Source organism: Lissotriton vulgaris, chromosome 4_1 (assembly GCF_964263255.1).
Source record: "Lissotriton vulgaris chromosome 4_1, aLisVul1.2, whole genome shotgun sequence".
NCBI lineage: Eukaryota > Metazoa > Chordata > Amphibia > Caudata > Salamandridae > Lissotriton > Lissotriton vulgaris.
The window spans coordinates 577,266,464-577,281,186 of record NC_141691.1 but is presented as its reverse complement, the minus strand read 5'-3'; the positions used below and the strand labels follow the sequence as shown (position 1 = coordinate 577,281,186).

Below are 14,723 nucleotides of genomic sequence, written 5' to 3'. Positions count from 1 at the left end.
TCGCTGCTGTGGAAGTGGTTACTAAGCGTGATGACAGAGACAATAACAATTTCTTGTTGCAGCGTGAAAACCACTGGATAAAATATCTTCAATCCATGAAACCATCCGGTCTTAATGATCGGGTGGAATTTACATGTTATCTGTAGAGAACTATGTTCAGAATGACATTTTTTGTTTCATTGATTCCGCTATTTTGGGTAACTAACTGAAATGTTTTATCTCCCCATAAGTTCACACTGTATGCAGAACCGTTATTTTGTATAAGAACTCTGATCATTCGTTGTTTATGCACTATTTTCTAAGCGGGTATACGGTTTCTTTTTTCACCATTCTTCGGAACCACTGTAAGATGGCCGCCACTTGAGAAGTCCACGTTCTATGCTGTCAGTTCCATTCACTTTACTTCCGTATATACGGCACACGCCGTTCACATTCACCGACGAAAGGCACACGAGTGAGACGCGGGATCTTGCTCAACTTTATCTGTAAGTTCTATTCACGGACACGAGGCTCGCACGATCTTGTTTGGTTTTGGATATCTTTTGTGGTTATACTTTGCACAATCAATCACCATTGAGTTTCTGGGTACTTTTCTTCTTAGCACTGGGTTTGCTTTACCTTTCATTTAACCTAAAATTAATTTATCTCATAACACAACTTCGGGACAACACGCATTCGGGAACAATACTACTGTATGATTTGGCACCTTGGTTCTGTATTTTAGAAATGATTGATATATTGCTCAACTTAGTAATGGATATGATTGAATGCATTTATTTGTTTGGTTTTGTCTCGGTCGATCATACTTAGATTGGATTATTGTCTTTCAGATTCCCCTGATGAAGGACTGTTGTCCGAAATGCATTGGGAAATGATGTTATAATGCATATACTAAAGTGGATTTCAGATATGAGTTATGGAAATGAAACTTCGTAAATGAGAAACCAATGTGAATAAAACATGAAGAAGTTTGATACAATTTTGGTTTAAACTTTATTTTGGCATTGTACGCATTGAACATAGAAACGGATTTTGTTTCACAGAGGTTGTGCTCAGAGAGTTGGCGCTTATCCTAGGCACCACAGACCACGATCTGGCTCCTTTGGCCATCGAGTTAATGTGGTCTCTCATATTGAGGTTACTGTCGAGGATTATGCCCAAGAATTTGGCAGAGTCCACAGTGATCGGTGGGCATTTCAGGGCTGTGATGGCCTTAATCCACATCTGAATCTCCGGGTTGGTTTTTAATGGGGTGATTAGGAGAAATTCAGTTTTCTTTGCATTCAGTTTGAGTTGGTTATTGGCTAGCGATTGGACAGTTAATTTCAGGGTCTCGTTCAGGGAGAGGATCTCATTGAGCGAGGAGATGTTGATGTATATTTGGGTGTCGTCCGCATACATATGGTAGGAGATGTTGGCGGAACGGAGAACTTCGGTGAGTGGCTCTAGGTAAAGGTTAAACCCTTCCATGCTTGTGACAAAACCATTCCGTCATGAGTCACGGTTGGGCTGGGCTGATGACGGAATGGTTCCGTCACAACCAAGCACGCAATTGGAATGTCCAGCACAGTCCTGCCGCACGCAAGCGGTTAAAGAGGGTGGGGGAGAGGGTTGAACCCTGGGGGACTCCGACTGTGACCAGGGTGGGAGCTGATAGTTTGCAGTTGATGAGGAATCTCTGAGAGCAATTGTGGAGGAAGGACCTGAACCATTATGGTACCACACCATTCAGACCCATCCTAAGTTTGAGGCGTTCAAGTAGTTTTTCATGGTTGACCGTATCGAAGGCGAAGGATAGATGAAGAAGGATTAGAAGGCAGGTTTTGCCTTGGTCTAGGGCTTGGAGGGCATCGTCCACGATGTGGAGCATAGCAGTTTCGGTGCTGTGCCCTGGTCTAAATCCAGATTGGAAGTCATCTAGTAGGTGGAAGTTGTTGATGTGCTGGCTTAGTTGCTGTTGAACACACTTCTCCAATACTTTGGCTAGTAGCGGGATATTGGAGATAGGTCTGAAATTGTCAGGGGAGGCTGGGTCCAGTGAAGGTTTTTTTAAGATGGGGAGAACTTGGACGGCTTTCAAAGGGTCCGGGATCAAGCCCTGCTGGAGAGAGGCGTTGATAATTGTATTCCAACAAGGAACGATGGATTGGGAGGCAGTGGTGAGGCAGTTGGAAGGTAGCGGGTCATTGAAGTGGTTGTTTGGTTTTAAGGTAGAGAGGATTTTTGAGCCGGTGATGAGTTTGGCAGCAGAGTTCAGAGTGGCTCTTAAAGGTGCCAGATTAGTGTTGGGGAGTCCGTTATATTTTTCTTGTAAGACATATCTGACTGCAACCGATAATACTCAAGCTATAATCATTTGCTGAAGGGACTTTATATAACGCCTTGCTGATCTGCAAGAGGGACACAGGTTTTATGGCAATCAAAAAGTTAAGTCTAAAAAAGTGCAATACATGAGCTCCTAAGCAAGACAGCTACTGCTCTCACTAACATGCACAGGCATATATGTATACTGGGCTTGAACATACAGGTTTGGTAAATTCTTATACTGTCTTGTCAGAATTTTTATCTGAGAGCACTGTTACACTGTGTAATGTGTTGGAAAAATGTAGACAAAACTAAATGTCTTATTGTCTACAGTTTAGCAATATTCCCTGGTGTGGCACAAGCTTTATTGCAATGATAATTCTCAGTAATTGTGCATTTAATATTTACTTGAATAAGAAACTGTTATTGTCCAGAACACCTATCCTGTGACACAGAGATCCAAAGACAAAGTATGTATGGTATTCTAATTTTCACACCATATTTCTCTTGAACCAGATGTATCTGGAAAATTTGAGAGGATAAGGGGCCATTCCTTAGGTAGAGAGGGACACTCTTTTGCAAAATTATGATACATAGTAATTAGGTGGGAGCATGGGGAATTTCACACTGTGGAAGTTAAAACAAGGTCCACCTTTCTTAGGCAAGCATGTAAGGTGAAGCAGGTAAAGAAAAGCAGAATGATATGGTGAAATAAGGACAAGCACTATCTGCCAAGAACAAGGTAGTCGGAAAATCGGATTGCTAAAAAAGTGGCACCTATCATTATAGCCATCAATCTCCACATTGGGCAAGGCAGATACTTATCAAATTGCTACAAATGTTAGGGGAAGCTGGTTCCATATCCTATAGGATCCTGAATTTATCTGGACAGGAAAATGTTCTTAATGGAGACAAACATGGACTCCTACCCATAGGATGGATCAAGGAACTGCTCAAGCATCTTCTTATTTGTAATAGCCATTGTGCACATTCACATAGGAAAGGACCTTCTTCACACATGGCACATTAACAAATGTGCAGCATCTTTTCTGTTTCAAAACTATACATCCCAACAATAATAGCACACAGATTGCTCTGAGAAGGGCATTAGAATACCCTAAATCCATACTCTGTTTGGAGATTTTGTTATCTAAAGTTTGATCTACCCATTGACTTTCCAAATGTTTTTAAACACTTGAGTTCATGTTTTAATGATGTGTGTAAACTTGTGAAACGAACACCGGAGACCATGTGCTTACTCAAGAACTGACTACAAGACTGTTAAGTGCCTAACCAATACAATTAATAATTTTGAGAGGCTTTCAAACAATTGCAGGATGCAATTTCAGCCTGCAAGCAAAATTCTCATTATGTACCTGAAACAAAAGGTGATATGTGGATTGCAGGTGTATCTTTTCTCCTAGGTTTTTGCAGATCTTGATCAATAGTCTGGGAAACTTGTAAAGCTTTACCACTTCGTTGTTTCTTCTGCATATCACAGCTTCCAATTAAATTTTCTGTAATATCTATTTGAAAAAAGGAAAAATAATGCTCAAAGACTCATGGAATCTGTTAAAGCAATCTGCTTCAAACATATTGCACTAACATTTGAGCTGAACTATGTCATGCATTTTCATATTTATAGAAAAATAAACGCTTTAAAAAAAGTAATGTAATACATGATACACGTGAAATAGCAAGGTATACATTCATAGATAATATTTGTCAAGATCATAAGATTTCTATAATATACAGATAAATACATAAACTGCCTTGCACCAATTGATTAAAAAGATTAATTAATACAAGGAGGCACCTCGACCCGTGTTTCCAATTAAATGTGGGGTTAAAGATATAACGCCATCCACTAACAACTTAAGACTAGTATGGAGGGGTGTGAATAGCGACGACTTGTTGAGGTTATTGGTGAAGGATAACCTACCCCTCATTAACTCAGGTCTGTCATTTAAAACTCCGCACTTAGAGGTAGTGAATGATTTCTCTGCACTTTGTATGGTCATCAAAACCTTACTGTCGAAGCCCGCTTCTTTAAGGAAGCAGGGCCATAGATGGTTCGATGATAAATGTTCACTGGCAAATAGGAAGCTACGTAGGGTCATATCTGGCACACCTACATGTCCTTCAAATGTGAAATTGGTGAGGAATGAATATATGCAGTGGTTAACAACAGGAAGGAAGTTCTTCTAAATGATCGCTGGAAAATATTGCCCCTGGCAGCTACCAATAAAAAGGGCAAAATGTTTTGGTCTACTGAAAGGGACCTTCGATCGACTGAACAGACCAGCCAGAATTTGGCCCATTCACTAGTATTCAGGTAACTTTGCATGAAGTTGAACAAGCCATTCATCAAAGTACTGGGAATAAGGCCCCGGGCCCAGATGGGCTACCAAGAGATCTTATAAAATGGAACCTGGATTTCTGGGCCCCGCTCCTTTTGAATGCCTTCCTCAATTTAAAGCACGCTCCGCTACCTAGCACTTGGGCTAAGAGCACTATTGTCCCAATATTTAAAAAGGGGAATCGATCACAGCCCAGTAATTACAGGCCGATGTCACTGATGGACAACACCCTCAAGATTTTGGGCAGGGTCTTATACAATAAGATCCTGGAATGGTTAGAGGAATGTAACATTTTAGAGCCCTGTCAGCTAGCATTCCCTAGCAAGGTCGGTACTACCGAACAATGTCTTAATCTAACCCTCGTAATCGGAGAGTACACCATTGCCCGGAACTCCCCTATTTACATGGCCTTTATGGACCTATCATCAGCTTTTGACCTTGTGAATAGGTCAAAGCTGTGGGCTATTCTACTGGCTTATGGGCTGGATGAGCCATTGGTTCAATTTCTGGCACATCTTCACAAAGACCTCCTGGCACAGATGAGGATAGGTAGCGGTGGCGAGGTATCGGGAGCCATTACGGTTGGAAGAGGGGTCAGACAGGGATGTGTCCTGGCCCCCTTCTCTTTAATATTTACATTAATGGTTTGAATAAGTCACTGGTATCCATGACCCAAGATGTTCCAATGATCCACGGGAAACCCCTCCCTGTACTACTGTATGCAGATGATGTGGTCCTTATAAGCCGCACCCCAAATTCTTTGCATATCCTAGTACAGTCTTATGTGAAATATATGGATGACTTGGATCTGTGTGTAAATTTTAAAAAATCATTTCAAATATTCTGTGGCCCCAGAAAGCGGCAGCTCGGTTCTATTGTTGTTGGCAATCAAATTTGGTAAGCACCTGTAAATTCCCCTACTTAGGAGTTGTCTTTGCTGCGAACGGCTCCTGAACTGAGCATTTGACTCACTCCAGAAGCAAGTTCTCAAAGACTATTAACTCAATTTTTTGTTTCCCCTGCCCAAAGAATACAGGCGCTATTCTAGCTATTTAAATTTTTTTTAAATTACAGTGTGTCCCCGTGGCTACGTATGGAACTGAGATTTGGGGCACCGCAGACAGTTCCTGCATTCAGCTGGAAGAAAACCAGTTCTGCAGGAAGTTGTTGAGTGTCCCAATCTCGACCTCACAATACATTTGCCACAAAGAACTGAACTTAAATTACATATCTGACTTTATACATGGACATCCAGCTGTATTTTGGCTTTCTGTGTGGAAGAACCAGGCAACTACCCTAACACAAGGTATTATAACACACTGTTTGAAGTGTGAGAAGGTGATGGCCATTCCATGGCTATCTGGAGTGTACCAGAGCTTATGTAGCGTCAATAAGGGTTCCATTTTCTTAAACCCCAGTGTAGCCGGGAATTTAAATAAAAAAAGATCTTAGAAGCGCGCTTTATTTGTCAGATAGCACTGCTAGAACTGCACTGGAATCAAAGAAATCCTTGGTTTCCAGTTATATGGCTTATGAACGCCATTGCTACCCCCTGCTGAATTATCTCACCCTGCTTATGAGTCGATAAGAAAAGAGCCTTTTATTTTGCCTGAGGGCTGGGATAGTGAAATTTGCATTGTGTTTTCCATTGGGTTATCATTCTAAACTTGACTCACTACCCTGCCCGTGGTACGGGATGAGTGGTCGATCAACCCAACACTTTTTGTTTTTCTGCAAATTTTACATGAAATATAGCAAGTGGCTTCTTTTCCTGTTCTTCACTAAGATCAGGCCTATTTGTTTGGCTAGTGCCTATTCAAGCTAGCTTGCCCTGGAAGATGAAGAGTTGGTTTTTCGCTTAAGCACATTCTTGAGAATTGCAATTAGGGTGCGTAAGTCAATGTTCATGGACTGAGTTTTTAATGCTTAGACTATTCCCAATTATCGAATGGATTGGTTTTATACATTAGTGATTTATTTATGATGACTGTATTGTTTTAACTTGCCACCTAAAATTTTCGTGCCACTCTCTCCATGGAAGTGTAATTTCTGCTACTACATATTTTTAATTCTTATTGTTATTTTTTAACTACTGTCCCACTTTATTGGATACATTGTCTATCCGAATAAAGTTCGTGAATTGAACTGATTTAGTCGTAAATTTGTCAATTTAAAACCTTCAACCATGCACTAGGAAGGCGATTTTTGTGGAATTGTAATCCCCCTATATGTTGTATGCAGGTACCACTTGGAAATCAATGCAGTCCAAACATGCTTTAATGATACAACACAATTAGTCTTAAAACATAAACATCATGCACAACTCATGCAGACAGTGTGATCTAGGATCAATGATCAGTGTGTTCCATGTTTTTCAACTACGATTTCTCTCTCCTGATAGTTTGGTAATGAAGAGAAGCATTGTTGAGACCCCTTTCCTAAAAGCAAAGTGTTGCTACGAAGGACACAATGAAGAAGTTGGAATATAATGACAGGGCTTTACATCTAGAATATGAACTCACAAATGTGTAATGCACCCTGTACACTCTATATTTAATTTACTTAACACCATGCTGATTTGGCTTGCTAAAAAAAAAGATGGGACATATATGCAGGTTGGACAATTATTGTTCCAACGAAGTGGTAAATAACCTCATTTTTAAAGCTTTGCAGAACTTCAGGTTGCTATGTTTGCTTTGCAGAAATAGAGGGAGGGCGTTCCAGAACTTTGCAGCCTGGTTTATGTCAACCCTACCTTTAGATCTCACTTTCCTAAAAGCAGAGACCTGGAATTTGGGATCAAAATAGGACTAAGATGTTGTTATGGCTGGTGCCAATCAACTTAAAAAGAACAAACAAGTTAATCTTTCAATGTAAACCCCGCTGGCAGTCAGCAAGGCAAAAAGATAAATTCTGTGTTGCACAAAACAGTAGTACACAGACTTGATTCTTAGTGATGTGTAAACAGATTTGAGAAGTTTTAATTGCACACAAGATGCTACATCTTGGGTTATTTGAGATCTGTAATTGACTTTCTCTGATAATCTAAGATAAATGTAATTCTTAGGGAAAAGGTAACTCAAGAGTTTAATTTGGTAGAGACACTTCGGCCAATTCACAAACATATATCTAAAAATATGGGTGGAGATTTACCCCGCACCTGAATGTATTTTAAGAGTATCTCCACTCACCCACATTCCAGGCATACTGCTGGTACTGTCAGGTGACTTTTACCAAGGGTTCCTATTTTGCCAATTTATGTTTTCAAATGGTGAAGAATTGTGCAAATGTACTTTTTTATAATCTGCTTAGAAAACTCTTCTCTTATACCAAAGCAAAGGAGGGGGTGATTCATTCCATTTCCAATCCTAGAAGGCGAGTTACTGCAGATATTAGTTGGAGTACAACCCCAACCTTTTATAGATTGGCAAAGAGTTAGAGAGGAGTTGGAGAATGTCCAACGTACATGTTTGTGGGTGTTCAGAAATCTCCAAGGCAAAATATGCCTTTGTGTTCCCTTTTTCGACCCTGTGAGTGGGATTTAATATTCGAAAGTCTACACAGTTGTGTCAGAGAAATCTGTGTTAGTAAATGCACTTGTACCTGCCAGGAACCTTTTTGTAAATTACTGGCAAGGGTTGAAAGGGAAAATGTGGTTATATCCCCTATATTTATGAACAAATGTACATTGGTGAATATGGACCATTGTATTCATAAGAGTGCCTAACTTCAGGTTTCAGTAAGTCAGCATGTGCAAGTGTCCACAATCCCACAAAAGAGAGCCACCATGAGTTAGATAAATTACTGATTTATTAGGACTTAACCAAAGGAAGTTTAGCAGCATCCACCATCTGACCTTAGACAAGGGGGAATACATTTACACAGCAAATTTTTAATTTCACTTGCTGTGAAACTGTACAGGTTTTGGCAGTAGTTTGAAGTGATAACTATACACAAAAGTAAAGTTGCTAGTCTCAACTAACAGGACGACAATTACCTATGCATATATATACCTATTATTGTAGTGTTGACGGGACATATTTACATTGTATATGGAACATGCCAATTTCACCAGATTCCAAAAATTCTTCCAATTATATTTATTTTTTCGAATCCAAAATACAGGCTCATATAAAATCAATTTGCCGGACGAGGCAGTTTGTGGAGTCCTTTGTCTCTATTTTCTCTCTTATCCCATTTCACTCTCCCAGCTTCTCCCTCTGACACGCATATTTTAGCATAAGTCATTATTGTAAGTCAGAGAGAGATAGAAAGCACATTGCCCCTTGTTGTAAATATTTTTGTCCACCCTAAGCGTGGAAGGGTATTCTCAGATGTGAGACCCTTGCTCATTGCACCATCAGGATTCAAGCAAACCGGGCCGAAGACGGCTGTAATGCCAGAAACCGGTCCCCGGGAGCTTGTTTCCTTCCCAGTGTAAGAATTGGCTTTTGTAGTTTGGTTTGCCCTGTTCCCATCATGCACTGGGACAGGAACAGACTAATTTGCATACAGCCAGGTTCTGAAACTGGGATGGTGCAGTGAGCTAAAAAACGGTGTTGGATCTAGCCCTGATCTCTTGACTGGGTGAGAGCTTTCTGCTTAATTCAGAGACTCTGTCCCTCACCACCCCTTGTTGTAAATATTTGTGTCCACCCTAAGCGTGGAAGGGTATTCTCAGATGTGAGACCCTTGCTCATTGCACCATCAGGATTCAAGCAAACCGGGCCGAAGACGGCTGTAATGCCAGAAACCGGTCCCCGGGAGCTTGTTTCCTTCCCAGTGTAAGAATTGGCTTTTGTAGTTTGGTTTGCCCTGTTCCCATCATGCACTGGGACAGGAACAGACTAATTTGCATACAGCCAGGTTCTGAAACTGGGATGGTGCAGTGAGCTAAAAAACGGTGTTGGATCTAGCCCTGATCTCTTGACTGGGTGAGAGCTTTCTGCTTAATTCAGAGACTCTGTCCCTCACCACCCCTTGTTGTAAATATTTTTGTCCACCCTAAGCGTGGAAGGGTATTCTCAGATGTGAGACCCTTGCTCATTGCACCATCAGGATTCAAGCAAACCGGGCCGAAGACGGCTGTAATGCCAGAAACCGGTCCCCGGGAGCTTGTTTCCTTCCCAGTGTAAGAATTGGCTTTTGTAGTTTGGTTTGCCCTGTTCCCATCATGCACTGGGACAGGAACAGACTAATTTGCATACAGCCAGGTTCTGAAACTGGGATGGTGCAGTGAGCTAAAAAACGGTGTTGGATCTAGCCCTGATCTCTTGACTGGGTGAGAGCTTTCTGCTTAATTCAGAGACTCTGTCCCTCACCACCCCTTGTTGTAAATATTTTTGTCCACCCTAAGCGTGGAAGGGTATTCTCAGATGTGAGACCCTTGCTCATTGCACCATCAGGATTCAAGCAAACCGGGCCGAAGACGGCTGTAATGCCAGAAACCGGTCCCCGGGAGCTTGTTTCCTTCCCAGTGTAAGAATTGGCTTTTGTAGTTTGGTTTGCCCTGTTCCCATCATGCACTGGGACAGGAACAGACTAATTTGCATACAGCCAGGTTCTGAAACTGGGATGGTGCAGTGAGCTAAAAAACGGTGTTGGATCTAGCCCTGATCTCTTGACTGGGTGAGAGCTTTCTGCTTAATTCAGAGACTCTGTCCCTCACCACCCCTTGTTGTAAATACCGTTAGATCCTCAGCATTATTGTAATGCAACCAGACAGCGAAACATTGAAGAACACCACTCTTGCTTGACAATCATGCAAAAGTGTTGGAAGACTGTAGACTTACCCTTGTCAATAGGGGGTGTGAGAATCGTAGGCCGAGCTTAGATTTTACTACTCATTCTCAGTAGGATATATGCCACCTTACAGCCTTACCAAGTACAAGAGTTTGAGTCTGTCACACCACCAACATCGGTATCCAAAGTGCGCAGTTTACTGGACATGGTCACCTACTGTGGAAAGTTCAGGCAAAACTTCATATTTCTCACTGAACTACTGAGAGACCTCCTGAAATTCATGTCTGCCTGGGAGCGGACTAGTGCACATAAACACGTATTTTAAGCAGTAGCCCTGAATCGCCAAATGTGATGCCGCCACAATGAAATTTTTTTTTTTATTTATTGTCAACTTACCTGAATTCATCCATATTCCGGTGTTTACTACCTCCCACCCTGCCCCTCCCTGCCCCACGACACCGCCCGGTAGCACTCCCACCAGGAGCCGCTACTGATTTCAAGTCTGTAGAGAGAATAAACTCCTGTATACTGACACCACCATGGCAACGCAACTGTTTGTTGATGCCTGGTCCACCAACTGAGAGGTTCATGCAGATGTTAAGCAAGACACTGTGCATCACTCATGCTATAAACCATAACCCAGAGCAGACCCTATTCTTATTCCTGAGTGAATACTGCAACATTACTCATCTGACCGCTGGATGCCCACCTGTGTTAGGCTATATATGTAGGTTGGTTTCTAGCATCATCCCACCCTGTGTGATTTGGTCGTTGGCTACATCGGATGACAAAGCAATCATGAAAGGGAACAAAGCAGTAATGTCTGTGACAGTATGTTGTATCTTAGCTTTAGTGCTGTTCATGTCATCAACTGCTCCACCAGTGGAACCCTGTATGGATGATGTAATATGGTATGTTGGTGTCTGGAAACAGAAAAACAAAAAGGTGAGGGAGGGCCTAAGGGAGTTTAAAGACCAGACAGAGACACATTTCCTAACTGAATGCAAAAAAACACAAGAGTGTCAAAGGGTCTAGAAAAGTCTATGGATAGACTTTTCTAGACCCTTTGACACTCTTGTGTTCCTGTTGTCCCTACAGAGTCTGTTTTAACAGCAGCTCAGGTATATACATGCTGTCTCTACAACGTCTCAACAGCAAGGTAATTGGACTGCATGAATGGACCACCTGAATTTGTGTTTCCTGTGCGGAGTGGGATTCTGTCTCAGAAGTTCAATTTCGTTTTGGACAAGTTGATGTCTGCACACAATTAGTGTTGCAGCAACATGTTCTTTGCTTCCAGCCAAGCAACCTCACACTACAGAGTGTAATTCGAAGTCCACTCGCACAAAAGCTGTTTTGACTATTTTCACAGTGTAGAGGCAAGTGAACTTTCTACAACGCTTGGTCAATGCTAGCATTTGGAAATTACGGTTATCAATGTCCCAGCGGCATCAAAGACATTGTCTCAATGTATATCATTACACCTTGTACAAGTGGCCCCGGTTGGTGTTGTGCAAAACATGATTACACTACCGAGCAGTCATAAGGTGAGCCCACTGTCTGTCTTTAGTTGTTGGCCTACTTTGAGACACCCGACCTGTCGGCCCTCCTCAACCGTCTTGTTACTGTTCGAATCTCTACAGCGCGAGGAGCCAAGGGCATGTGTAATCCTACCTGCTATCCCTCTTGCTGGACCTTCCTGGACCTTCCATTTTCTTCTCGGATTCCCTTTGTGACGTTCTTTTCTGTCCAGGGGACGTTTCCCTGCTCCTACGTGCCGGGAAACATCTGGCGTAACGTGACCTCCGTACCGCCATTTGTTTGGTTGGCTGAGTTCTTTAACGTTTTACTGTGTTTCACACGACACATTCTTCTTCAGCGAACTTTGAGAGCGCATCGATCGTCACTCAGGGATCCATTTGCTGAGACTTTCCTGTTAGGATTATGGGGGTATTATGGCAGTATGTATGAGAAATATTTGTTCCTCAAGGGATTCTGCACATCTAGCTCAAGAACCAAGGGTACTTTTATCTGTTTTCTGGCACCCGGGACCTTGCTGTGTTACATGTCCTACATGGAGTCAACTGTATTCTTGCGTAGAAGACAATGGTGGTCTGTTGTTTTCATCGGGCCCTTTGCCAGGCTGCCGATACTCGGTGACATCTCGGTCACCGGTGAAGTTTTAGTTTACAACCATTGTGACTCTATCTAGCATATTTCTTATAAAGGGGGCAGTGTTCAAATTTCTGTCTGCTGCAACACGTTTGGAAGTTTCAGTATATTGATTGTCTTACCTTATGCATGCTACTTTTCCTGCGATTTCTGTAAAGTTGGTTGGACACTTTCCATCTTGCAGCACTTTTCATTCTCAGTTTTCCTTGTTTACATTACTCCACAAGTATGTGCACTTCACGTCATGAAACACTGCTGAGGCCCTACCACTCTAAGCTTATTCTTTTACCCTTCATAGGGTGCCGTGAGGAGTATAGCCACATAACTGGAGTCCACATCGCTCTTACTTCCATATGAGGTGTTTAACTCTAGTATTTATTTACCTCAATTACTGCACAACCTTTTCACCTCACTCGAGGTGTGTCACGTAGGTTTTTAACTTTTGTCACGGTGTACATTCTTTTTGCTTCCTCACGAGGTCCGTGGCGTGGGCCTTCGTCCTACTGCTACAGCGTACAATGTTTTTACCTCTTCATGGTGTGTTTCACGTGGGTTTAGTCCCACTACTTTAGTGCACAACACTGACGTCTCCACGAGGTATGTCTCTTTAGTTTAGTTACATGGTTCACACGTTGCGAGGATTCAGTCCCGCATTTCCAATGCACAATGTGTCTTGACTTCTCTGTGAGGTGTGTCCGACCTCTCCGTAAGGTGTGTCTGTTGAGTCTCTCCGATTCTCATGTGCATACCTATTTACCTCAAGTCGAGGTGCATTACTGTACAAATTACATTTACATAAACCTTCACTACTTATTATAACAGTGCACTATGTATAGACCCCTCTTAAGGTTGCCCCTGCACACGCTAGTTTTTACTCAGTTTGGGTGCCGTTTATATTTTATTATCCTAATATTTACTATATTATGGAGAAGTATGAGTTATCTTGTGAATTTCTCTTCTTCTCTGTCATCTTGTTTCTTCTTGCTTCGACCTGCCTTCTTGTATATCTGTCTGGCCAGTAGGTGTGCAGGGGGTAGTTATTGGTGATTTCTCCTTCTATTTTTGATTATTTTTTTCATTTATAGAAAGGAGGATGGGGAAAAGGTTATGTTTATCTGTTTCTTCAAGCTTCTTGGTTGTTTTCTTTCTCTCTACCTCTGCCCTGTTTCTTCCCAGTTTTCTCCCCTCTATTTTGATCTTCTAGATTCTACATCTCATTTTATATCTCTCTTTTTTCTGTTTACCTTCTGGAAGAAATTAAGATATGTTGTATCTTAGCTAAAGTGCTGTTCATGTCATCCATTGCTCCACCAGTAGAACCCTGTATGGATGATGTAATATGGAATGTTGTTGTCTGGAAACTACAGTTGGAAATGGGCTGAGCAGCATCTCAACCAGCCTGGAGTGATAACTACACTTCCTAAAACATCTCAACCAGCCTGAAGTGATTACTACACAGTGTTTACCATCGAGCTTGAGTATCCGATATTAATGCAGGAGAAGTATTAAGCAAGAACAGACATTCAGGAAGCAAATGTGGGCTTCTGTTTGCGATATATACCTCACCTGTGGCTGTTCTTTCATATCAGGGAAAACTGTAATCAATGCCTGCAGAAATAAAGAAAGCCTTACAAGGAATGTATCACCCTTCAATGGAGTCTCGGATAAAGAACGACCAATATAAAAAAAGAAGACCTCACCTCTTGTGGCCAGAGAGACCCGTTGGCCACACCATCCTCTTCTTGGGGTTCTACAGAGTTAGCGTATGAACCTTGCTTCCTGTACGCAGTGACTCCTGCTGAGAGGCCTTATTCTGGTAGCCATGGTAACTATTCAAGGGTTTGTGGTACCCCAAGCCCTTACTTTCATCAGGAGTCATTCACTCAATATGACTCCTGATCAATCTAGCCAGACTTGACACGACTTGAAAACAAACTCAATGCCTTCCAAAAAATAATGACACCATGTTATGTCAGTAAACTTTAGTTAGACCCAAGCAGCTGATTTATTAATGTGCTGTGGAGTGGTTTATTTTTTTATATTGTGCTGCTTCCTTCTGTAATTTATTGAGTGATATAATGCTGCACATTTGGCTCTAGCTAGTTTGACACCCATATAGTGTTGACGTATGGGGATTAAACAGAC

General features: G+C 41.9%; 1 protein-coding gene across 1 annotated transcript in view; it reads right to left on the bottom strand.

The window, feature by feature from the left end:
• PPP1R17 (protein phosphatase 1 regulatory subunit 17) overlaps positions 1-14,723 on the bottom strand; it is a 145,500-nt gene that overhangs the window by 68,771 nt on the left and 62,006 nt on the right. The window contains exon 3 of the mRNA XM_086966823.1: positions 3,681-3,830. Within this exon, the coding sequence (XP_086822949.1) occupies positions 3,681-3,830 (150 nt within the window). The remainder of the gene's footprint in view (positions 1-3,680; positions 3,831-14,723) is intronic.